The 11764-nt window shown below is 37.6% G+C and overlaps 1 protein-coding gene across 2 annotated transcripts; it reads left to right on the top strand.

Annotated features, from left to right (window-relative positions):
- Positions 1-1989: 1989 nt before the first annotated feature.
- slc22a16 (solute carrier family 22 member 16) lies at positions 1990-10958 on the top strand. Of its 2 annotated transcripts, XR_016146043.1 has the most exons (10): positions 1990-2135; positions 2596-3066; positions 4178-4295; positions 4785-5099; positions 6394-6634; positions 7117-7244; positions 9008-9117; positions 9320-9419; positions 9617-10466; positions 10729-10958. XR_016146043.1 is itself a non-coding variant. In XM_039693461.2 (9 exons), the coding sequence occupies exons 1-9, from the start codon at positions 2017-2019 to the stop codon at positions 9779-9781; spliced, it is 1767 nt and encodes a 588-aa protein (XP_039549395.2). In that variant the 5' UTR covers positions 1990-2016; the 3' UTR covers positions 9782-10958. The 2 variants fall into 2 exon arrangements, 1 of the variants encoding a protein (XP_039549395.2); XM_039693461.2 differs by having other exon boundaries at positions 9617-10958.
- Positions 10959-11764: the final 806 nt, after the last annotated feature.

Raw genomic sequence — 11764 nt, forward strand, 5'->3', positions numbered from 1 at the left:
TTCCAAACTCTCCTGCCTAAGCTTGTTTTGATAAAATGTCAAAGCCAGGATATCATATGTTGGACATCCAATTTTTTTCAAAGTTTAGTTTAGTTTTTCTTTTATACTGTCCAACATTAGCTTCAAATGAATGTCATCATCTGCATAATTTAAGGTTAGTTATTTCTTGTGTAGGCCTATTTGTAAAAGACCCATTTCCTGTATAGCTTTACTCTGCCTCCTTGTGGTGAAGACGCTGAATTGTTGGCACGGTGAACAAATTCCCAAATTCAGACGAGATTAATACATTATGCCATAGATCAACACTATTTGTAGTCTTTCTTTCTTTCTTTCTTTCTTTCTTTCTTTCTTTCTTTCTTTCTTTCTTTCTTTCTTTCTTTCTTTCTTTCTTTCTTTCTTTCTTTCTTTCTTTCTTTCTTTCTTTCTATTTGCTTTTTTAAAATCACATTTAGTGCTCACCTGATGTTTTGACTATTTTAGTCAATGTTTATACTATTTGACTCACCTGACTATTTTAGTGAGGTAGTTAGTGAGCGCATGCCTGTATGTGTATCTAGGCCTAAAGTATAGGCCTATACAGTATATGCAAAGTGTCATACACCCTGCTGTGACCACATGTTTAAAGGGTTAAATTTAGGAGAGAAAAGTGTCTGAATCCTGGCATTCAGAGACTGACAGAGGGATTTTTTTTCATTTACTTATAGCACAAGTAAACACAGCAGAAGTTGACCACTGTGCTTCACATAACGTAAATTCAACAATATTTAAGGAAAAAAAGAAATATCATTCAGACTGCAAAAGAAAACATAGATACATTTAATAAATGCCAGCTCCAAAAGATACAGCTTTAATTTGAGTTTAAACTTATATAAAGATGATAGCGATCTCAAGGAGACATGGAGGCTATTCCACAACCTAGGACCGACAACAGCAAAAGCGTGGTCTCCTCTAGACTTTAACTGTAAGCGTGGTTGGGACAGATTATAGTTATTCGTGGACCTTAGACACCTCCCAGATGCATTTACAAGTTCGGACAAGTATGAAGTCATTAACAAATCAAACAACAGTGTGATTGTAACAATAATAATGACTGGCCTTATGTGATTCATAATACATTTAACTTTACACTCCAATTCACTCAGAATAAATATTTTTCCAAGAGTCATTCAGAGTAGCTCTTAAATTACAGAACACATTTTTTAAATCAAAGCTGTCTGTCTGTCATGCCTCTCTCAAAAACTGGATACCTTAATAAAAAAGAGGCTTAGGCTAGTTGTCACGTACTTCACTTGAAATGTCTCAAGATTTACCTTAAAGTGTTGGCAACAAAAAAGCTTTTAAACAGCTCTACCATTATTGCCGTAGAAAAAAGTCACATGCATTTTTGTGACATGCTTATAAATATTCATGCTAGGTTTAAAGCAGTGTTCATCATTTACCTATATGAGAAAAAACTATTTTGTTATTTTAGTTTGAAGGACAACATTTAAAAACAATTTTCCAATCTAAGATGATTTTGATGCACTGTGTTTGAACCCAACATACAATAAAAAACACTGGTAAAACACATTTGTTGGAATTAGACTTTTGACTCAAAGCCATAATAACCTTGATATAGCCCTTGTGACAGACTGCATGTGAAAACTAGCCCCAGTCTAAACGATTTTAACAGAGGATGCACTGATTGATTGATTTACGCATTGATTGAATTAACACATAGAGTAGGCTAATGATCTAGATTTGATTAACTCTTGTCTTTGGAGGATAAAATAAATTAATTACAATGTAAAGCGCGCACACACTCAAGAGTTATACGTACGATGGACGTAAAAACCAGACAAACTTGAAGCAAACGAAGCAATGTGATCTAATTTCGGCAGTTATGGGCACTAATAGCTCTTTTCACTCTTCGGGTGTCGCATTGCCAAATGTTACGCGAAAGTTTAGGTCGTTGTTTGCCTTGGAGTGGAAAGTTCCCCACCGAAACCGCCCCTCCTACTACTAAAAGGATCTAACATGTCATGTGTACAAATTGAGTCAGAAGAGTCCTTCACACACTTGAGGATCAAGCTGCTCAAGCTGAAAATGACCACTGGCGTGGAGCGACTATTCGACGAACTTGGACACTTTAAAAGGTAGCCTTTTGTTTCCGAACGGCACATTGACGTTTTACGTCTTTTATGGGAATGGACACATATCTGTTATTATTTACACCGACTCATTGTTATATCGTATAAATTATGTGGAATTTTCATTTTGCTGCCCTTTAATAGAAGCGCGTAAATGCACGCGTACGGTGACGTACACGAATATCCAATTCTATAAATAATTCTGTATGTTTACAATTTTACGTTAAAAAATACTTATTTAAAATTAACTACATTTACTTTAAACTCAGGAGAAACTTTCGGTTACATACAATATAAGATTTTAGCCAACTAATGTAGGCTATGCCAGTATTTGCACAAGTTGGCAATGTTGTCCTTAAAATTACTGTTTGTATTTATTGAATATTTTATGTATTATTGATAACCAGTGATGTGTGCACCTTGTCTTGTCACTCTTGCAATAATTTTCTTTCTTCTTTACCTTCAGGTTTCAGGCATGTCTCTACTTTGCTGCTATTTTCCAGGCCATCTCCTGTGGAATACATTACCTGGCCTCGGTTTTCTTAGTTGAAACGCCCAAATTTCTTTGTGACACTCCAAATATTACAGACATTCTATATAGAAATCACTCATCAACCTCTCTAGCAGATATTTGGACTCACTACAAGCCAGGTGATAGGCCAGTGGTTGTACGGACAGCTGGAGGAGACCAGTGGGAACTTAGTCCTTGTTTAAAAGCGCTGCGGCTTGATGTCATCAATTTTCAATACGAGTTTTTTGGGAACAAGACTGTGGAGTCATGTGGTGGCTTTGTCTATGATCACAGCGAGGTTGAGCAGAGCATCGTAACAGACTGGGACTTGGTGTGTGACAAGGAATGGCTGGCTAAGCTTTCTCAGCCAACGTTTATGCTGGGAGTTTTGGTTGGAGCCTTGGTGTTTGGGGATGTCGCAGACAGGTAAATTGTCTGTTGCATTATACTCACACACACACACACTTATTAGTAAGCGATATTAGTAAGGACCTCTTACAGTGGTTTTCATATTAACATAATTATATTTATAATTATTAACATAATTAATTATTTATAATTATATAATTACCATTTCAAATGTCCTCATCAGTAGAGTTTGGACAACTTGTACTATATTTGTGAGGACAAATGTTCAAAAAATTGCAAACCTGCACAACTAAACTCAAATGCATTCAAAGCAATGGAGGGACAAAAAATACAGATAAGCTAATGAGACAAATTATTACAGTTCAATACAGTTACCTTCATCAGGGAAGAGAATAAAAGTGACCATAAGACTTGAGATGTGTTTGCAAGAACACAGCATGGTCAGCAGCACAAACAGGACTGATCTGTTATTTAGGACAGAAAAGAGAGAAGGTTGAACAAGATTAGTGTAATCTATGGTACGGTACTACATTAAACTTGAACATTTAATATTGCAGCATGGTTTACAACTGGCAAATGTTTGCTTCTGTGGTAAGAAAACTAAGAACACAGAAAGCAGTACAGGATGTGAGATATGCAGACACTGCATGGCTGCATAGAAACAGGATATCACAGGTTCACCTTCCAGAAACAGGGAATGAAAGTTGATTTCCATAATGGACACCACTGTATATTTAATCATGTTCATTTCAGGTTGTACAAAAGTAGTAGAGTAATATTTTGTTCTAGGAACATTAAACAAATGCGTAGGAATGGAAACAACTGTGGAATGGTCAAAGGTGAAGTAATTGTGGTGTACATAAGTATGCCTACTAGCCGATTGGTTTGCCTTGATATTGCAATCGGCCTGTTTATCTTTAAACAGCTGTTCACACATAAATATCAAATTGTGAATAGACTACATTAACTGGCAGTTGACAATAGTACAACCAGTCTCTTTCATGCCAGGTGTTTGGAAACATAGAAGTTTAGCTGTAAAAGCTCCAGTTGAAATGGATATAAAGCAAAAGTTTATATAAAGCTATTTTGGTTTCTGAAGCTTCCTAAAGTTTTCTGTACATAATGAAATCATGTTTAATATAAACATTTTTGTTTTCCCATATTCCAGAATCGGTAGACGGCCCATTCTGATGGCGACCAGTTTGTGCCAGTTTATTTTTGGGGTGACTGTGGCCTTCACAGGAAACTACTACCTCTTTGTGGTGATGCGTTTCCTTCTTGCCATGGTAAATGAATTGCCCCAAGTTCATAATACTTACATTCATGCATGCACATTCATGTTCATCACAGCTGAGAAGCATCGCACATAAATTGCTGAAAGAATAAAAATGTTGTGAAAACTGACTCGGAAATTAATTCTATTTTATTAAATTAAAACACTTTAATTTAACACTTTATTTCCTATTACTAGCCTATAACTTTTAAAATTGTAGTTAAAAACAAACAACAACTTAAGCCCTGTTTAAAAAAAAAAAAGCATCAGCCTTGATTAACCGGCTGCTCAAAGCAGAAGTAAATCAATTGTGAACGTTTTAACTGCTTTAAAACATTTCCTGGTCTCTGATTTTTTTTGATAAAGATATCAGGGTATTTATTTAGAACTATTGATTAGCTGTGCAGAAACTGAATTACTGATTTGCTGTGTCTGATTAGAAGTGCCAGAAGCACTCTTAACCCAACTCTCTCTCTCTCTCTCTCTCTCTCTGTGTTGGCAGGTGTCGAGCGGGTATCTGGTTGTAGTCTTTGTCTATGTGACAGAGTTTACAGGAAATAAGGTGCGCACATGGACCTCTATGCATGTGCACGCTGCCTTTGCTGTGGGCGTCATGGTAGTGGCTCTGGTAGGGTATCTTGTTCGTGTCTGGTGGATCTACCAGATAATCCTCACTCTCAGTACATCTCCATTCTTGCTCTACTGCTGGAAGTTTCCAGAAACACCCTTCTACCTAATGGCTAAAGGGCGGTACAAAGAAGCCCAGGAGCTGCTGGACACTATGGCCTACTTCAATGGCCTGCCACCCACCCTTAAGGTAGACTCACTCTGACAACACGTGGAATTCTGTTCCTGCCATGAATTATACCCATCTCAGACATCTGGTAAAAAATTTCAGAATATACCTTATATACCAGAATATACTTTGATGTTAAACAGCATTGCACCACATTATCACACACGACTACAGTATCTGACTCCACGTTAAAGGGATACTCCACGTTTTTTCATATTAAGCTATGTTATTCCCTTAACTAAGAGGAGTTGATACGTACCTCTGTCGTCTCAGTGCGTGCACTCAATCGCGCGAGACACTTTGATAGCACTTAACTAGCCCAGTTCATTCAATAGGGGCCAAGCAGAGAAGCGACCAAACACCTCCACGGTTTTCCTATTTACAGTTACACAAGTAGAGTAACTCATCCAAGAGTGGTGACACAAAATAAAACATTGCACTTCTCTAAGCGTGTAAAGTGGATAAATATAATGTATGGCGTAATACCACAGCAAGTGATTGGGAGCACTTTGACTTGGCGCATATATATCTATAGACTCGGCAAAGTAATATCATCACTCTGGAGAGGGAGAGGACTTTTCACGAGTGATGACATTAATGCGCCGAGTCGAAGTGCTCCAAAGCGCTTGCTGTGGTATTCCGCCATACATTATAGTTATCCACTTAACACGCTTCGAAAAGTGCAACGTTTTATTTTGTGTCACCATTCTTGGTCGAGTTACTCTACTCGTGTAACTGTATTTAAATATGGAAAACGTGGAGGTGTTTGGTTGCTTCTCTGCTTGGCCCCTATTGAATGAACTGGGCTAAGCTAAGTGCTATCAAAGTGTCTCGCGCGCCAGAGCGATTGAGTGCACAAACTGAGACGAGAGAGGTATGTATCAACTCCTCTTAGTTAAGGGAATAACATAGTTTAATAGGAACAAATGGTGGAGTATCCCTTTAAAATTAGGAAATTGAAAGAGAAGTGACTTGCAAAAATAAATAGGTACCATGATTTGAAAGGCAATTTTAAATGAAGCATTTTAAAACTCAAAGAAAAATAAATATCACAAAGCAATTGCTGCCAAAAATCTGTTTTTTCTGTTTTTTGCTGCCAAAAATGCCAGCATTTGCGAGGATATGGGCAAAACTAGAAATTACTAACGAAGACCGAAACTAGGATCAGTACATAATGCTGAGATACTGTAAACTTTATAATGAAATATTTTAGGTGCTTAATTGAAAGATTAGAACAGTTGTGGAAAGTAACGGATATGAGAAAAAGTGGCATTGTTAACAGCTTGTGTTTATTGGAATCTATCACTGATCTTAGGTGTCAGAGCTTAAGGATGAATGTGATGGAGCACTGTTAAAGGATAATAAGCAATCAGGTGGGACCGCAATGGAAGTCGAGAAGAGGCTAAGCATCTTGGACATGTTTGGAAGCTTGAAAATGGCTGGCCGCAGCGCCACCTGCTGGGCTATCTGGTTCATTGGAAGCTTGGGATACTATGTCTTCAGCCTGGGGTCTGTCAACCTGGGAGGAAATCAGTATATCAACCTCTTCCTGGCTGGTAATGTACTGATGTGTGCTATGTTTGTATGTGCTACAAACATAAACATTTATATGTGTACGTGGTTTGTTTTTTCAGATCAGAATCATCGTTTATTCACCCTTATGTCATAAACCTCAATCACATAATTTTTTTCATGGAATATAAGATAATAAACTGTTGGTTGACAATAAATGGAGAGTTTAGCCATAAAAGGATTGTAAGACTGCTTTGTGCACTTGGCCTTAACTTGAAAGCTTTAATTGTAAAATGAAAATGTTGTACTTTTTGGGTGAGCTATTCTTTAAAGACAAAAATAAGTTGAAAAAAAAAAATAGTATAAGAGATACAAAATCATGCAAACACATCTTCTAGCATGATGCCATGATTATGTATTGCATTGCTGGATTTTGAGCTTTCCACTGAGCTACATGCAGTTTAGTTTTAGTATTACTGAAGTGAACAGCACTTAAATATCCTTTATTTGACTGTTACTACTGTAGGTGCTGTTGAGATTCCATCATACTTGATTGGCTGCTTTGCAATGGATCGTGTCGGCAGGAAGAATACATGTGCTCCGGCTCTGCTGCTCGGTGGAGTAGCCTGCATCCTCATTATTGTGGTGCCCCAGGTATGAGATCACGTGTGTGTGTGTGAGCATCCATGTTATATATGCACACTGTGATATAGTTACTGTGATACACTGTTAAATTCATGATGAAATAGAAGTAGCTAGCAACAAACCTTATCTTCTGTATTGTGACATACAGCTAAGTGTCACGGATTATCTAAAAAGATTAAATGTAGTGGGATATGGTTCTTCTATGTATCAGTTGTTGATTGGATTTTTAGATGTGAGAGTTTTACTCAAAAGTGGAGGCAGTTGAATGTAAGCTTGCATGTGCAGGATATAGCAGACTAAATGATTTATTGGAGAAGTCCTGCATACGTCACCACAGAGAAGCCTGTCGTCACCGAGATATTCAGTTATGAGGTTTTGATTCGACAAGAGGTAGAAAAAAAAACAGTAACAGTATATTTATATAATAAAGTACTAAGTAATAGTTATTAAATACATGTACTTACTATGTTTGGTTTCATGTAACTATGCATAATTAACTTTAATTACTATAGTAACTATGTAAAATGTGTAACAGTGATACTGTAAAATAAAGCGTTATTAAATTATTTTACAATGAGATCAATAACGAAAAATGAAAAAGGAAGCAGGAAATGTATTTAAAGTAAGTAATGTATTTGATAAGAGAGAGAGAGAAAGAGAGAGAGAGAGAGAGAGAGAGAGAGAGAGAGAAATCAACTTGACCATAATAACTCTTGATTTTAAGTTGTTTTGATAGATCTAGAACCAAAATGCAACACGTTGCATCATCATCATATCGGAGAAACTGAGTGATTATTGAAATGAATGATTAACCCTGGCAAGAGAGGACGTGTGTGTGTTTGCTTTTCACATGGTAACTGGGGCAGCTGCACATCAGTCTTTTGTTGTTTGTAATTAACCTTTTTGGTCCATGTATCAGCCGATCATTTGATTTCCAGTTTGAAATGAAATAAGCAGAAATGACAATAACTCGAGTAGGTAATTGTTTTTAATAAGTAGTTCCTTCACAATCATTAAAAAGTATGTTCTACAATATAATAGGAATATTTGTTACCAGCTTCACTACCTTTTACAAATGCGCTCATGGGATAGTAAAGTGTCCATTGAATAAAGTGTCCAAGTAGGATATCCAGGTATTTTTTGCCGACTTTTATGAATATTTTGAATTTAGACATGCTACTCATTTCACCTTATTTAGAACGAAACAAAATGAGTGAATTACTGAATCGAACCACTGAGTTTTTGTTTTACAAAACATTAATTCTGATACTACTTCATATTATATCTTTTTTTTTTTTCATTTATTATGCATTGATAAATGGAGCAATATGAATGATAGAAATCAAGGAATGTAAGTAAAATATGTAAACTATGGAGCGCATTTCTCCGTCAGTCTCCAAACAGCCTTGGTCACTGAAAGCACAGGCTATAAAGAATGCATTAGTGGGATGATATTCCATCAGGATCACGTCACCCCTCATAACTAATAGCTGCTCTGCTGACACACTAAAATGGCTGAGTATGGCATTATTACAGCCACCGTTGCTCCAAAAATATATAAATAGACCTGTCATCTAAGTGGCTGTTTATACATACGGCAGCTGCCTGGTTCTCAGAGGGGTCAGAGAGGTATGTCTTGGGGATGTTTAGACTTGTGCCTGATCCCACATTTAATGCAGCCCTACTATGGCCTGCTACTGGTAATCACTTCCAAAAGCTGACTTTGTTGCTGATGCATATAGTTTTACTGTGTTTTTCTCTCTTCATTTCAGGATATTGAGGTATTGGCTATTGTCCTGAGTATGACAGGGAAATTTGCCATTGCCATTGCATTCGGTCTGATTTACTTGTACACCTGTGAGCTTTACCCCACAACTATCAGGTATTTGTTGTACTAATACACTTTAAAAGGCTAGACTCTACACTTTTAAAATCTGAATGGGGTCATACACTTGTCAACATATAAATATCAGAGAGACATACTTGGAATCATGCACTTTCACACTTTCAGTGACTAGTGTTGACTTGTGTAATTTACTATAATTTACTTGATTTAATAACAGACACCATATCTGGTCCGGCAGGTCTCTGGCTGTAGGCAGTGGTAGTATGATGTGTCGGGTGGGAAGTGTGGTGGCTCCTTTCTGTGTTTACCTCGCTGACATCTGGATCTATCTGCCTCAGGTATGGAACCGCAATCAAAAACCTTCGGTTGACTGTGTGGTCAATTGTTTAAGACTTAACAATTGACCACACAGTCAACCGAAGGTTTTTGATTGCGGTAAGTTACAACATGAAGACTTAAAGCATAATACAACAGGAATATACATTTTCTGGACTGAACAGTGCTGCAGTATCTTCTGCTCTCTTTTATTCTGTAGCTCATTGTGGGAATTCTGGCTTTCATCATTGGGATCCTGACTCTGTTTCTTCCAGAGACTCTAGGACAGCCCCTCACCTCGACTTTGAAAGAAGCTGAAGCTCTGGGCTCCAAGCCCAAAACAAAGAATCCTCCAGTGGATGCACTAGAGATGAACCAAATATGAAAGCATAAATCCTTTTTTACACAGGATTCCTGAAAGTGCCTTTACTGACTGACAACAGTACATACTCCAATATGAATGTGAATCAATGAATCAAATAATTTTTTGATGTGTACTACAGTTTTTTTTGTTTTGTTTTTTTTTGTAGGCATTTGTGGGTAGATGAGGCTGTGTTGTGCGTGAGTGAGTTTGGATAATTACTGAAAACATTGGTGGTATATTTAATTGTGAATGTTTTGATATTTTGTAATTGTTATGAAAAGTATTATCTTAATTTTACCCAAGTAAGAACTTGCAAGCTTGCAACAGCTAAGTATTACAAAATGCAGCTCAGGAAGGGTCTAGAGCCTCCATTTTTGCACTCAGGTCTAAGTCTCATGGCCCTCTATCAGAATCCAGAGTTTCAAGAAGATCAGAGGAACTTTTTTTTGTTAGAACGTAAAATTTTATCCTTTCTATGACATTTATTTTATATTTTTTAGCACTTCCATGTATTTAGGACATTTCAAATTAAGCAAGGTAGGTCTAAATATTTTCCCCAGTGCATAATCTTGATTTTTGATACCAATTTGGTGGGTAATTAAACACATTATTGCAGAAATTATACTTTAATCTTTCTTTTGCTTAGACAGAAAGCAGCCACTGTAATACATCCGAGCAGGACTTTATTCCAGCTAAAGTGGGCCAGGTAAAATGGCTTTCTCTCTAGACCTCAATATGGCTGAAATAACAAACGTTAGCAAACGTTTATTGTTGTAATTAAGACCCCATTCTATAATTGTTAATTATTTGACCTATAAGCCTTAATATGGTAAAAATTAAGACATTTTAAGACTTTAAAAACTGCAAGAAAATCTACATTCTTTAGCAAATTTATTCATAAAGTTTAATAATCATTGAAAAATTATTCACTGACTATATAATTGTCACATCTTCACTACACTTCCCAGCATCCTCTTGTCTCCACACCTGAACTCACTCCCTCAATCATCCACCTGTTCACCGTCCTGATCATCTGTGTCACGACACCTTGTTAGTGTTCATTTTGTATCTGTATTTAATTCTCTCTGTTTGCTTGTTGGTTCTTGGTTATGCTTCATGGATAGTGTGTGTAATCTTCTGCCAGTCTTCCTTGTACCTGTTTGGAGTTTTTGAGTAAATGTTTTGTATTGGAGCTTTGCATCAGCCTCAGCCTGTCTTCATTCCACACTACACCGTGACAGAAGAACCGACCAAACATGGATTTCCCTGCAGTAAGACTAATGAGACTTGTGCAGGGAAACAGCTCTCTTGTGGAACACCTGGAGGTTTTCCTGGATTTGGTACCTCAAACCAGTTTCCCAGATGACTGCCTCTGCTTGTTTCTGTGTGTGGGACTGAACAACACCCCTGTGCACAATTTGTGGAGTGGGTGCTGGTATCCTGCGGATCATCCTTCACTGACGATGACGTCACCAGCCCCACTCCAACACCCGAGACCAGTCCAGCCCAGCCCGAGACCAGTCCAGTCCAGTCCAGCCCAGCCCGAGACCGAGACCAGCCCGAGACTCCCTTTTTAATCACACACACACTTGCAAAAATGGAGGCTCTAAACCCTTCCAGAGGTGAGATATGGTCATCCCACGTAGCATTTATGCCATTATAAATATCTCAAAATCTCACTTCTGGAAGGGTCTAGAGCCTCCAGTTTTGCACTCAGGTCTAAGACTCATGGCCCTCTATCAGAATCCAGAGTTTCAAGATGATCAGAGAAACTCAAAATTTCAACCCGAAAAAAAAGAGTGTTACTTACCCCTGTCGTTTTTTTTTTGGTGCAAAAAAATAACTTTCTCCAATCTTCTCTAAACTCTGGATTCTGATAGAGGGCCATGAGACTTAGACATGAGTGCCAAAATGGAGGCTCTAGACCCTTCCAGAGCTGAGATATGGACATCCCACGTAGCATTTATGCCGTTATAAATATCTCAACTCTGGAAGGGTCTAGAG

This window comes from Pimephales promelas, chromosome 13 (assembly GCF_988280905.1).
Source record: "Pimephales promelas chromosome 13, fPimPro1.hap1.1, whole genome shotgun sequence".
In the NCBI taxonomy this organism is placed as follows: Eukaryota; Metazoa; Chordata; class Actinopteri; order Cypriniformes; family Leuciscidae; genus Pimephales; species Pimephales promelas.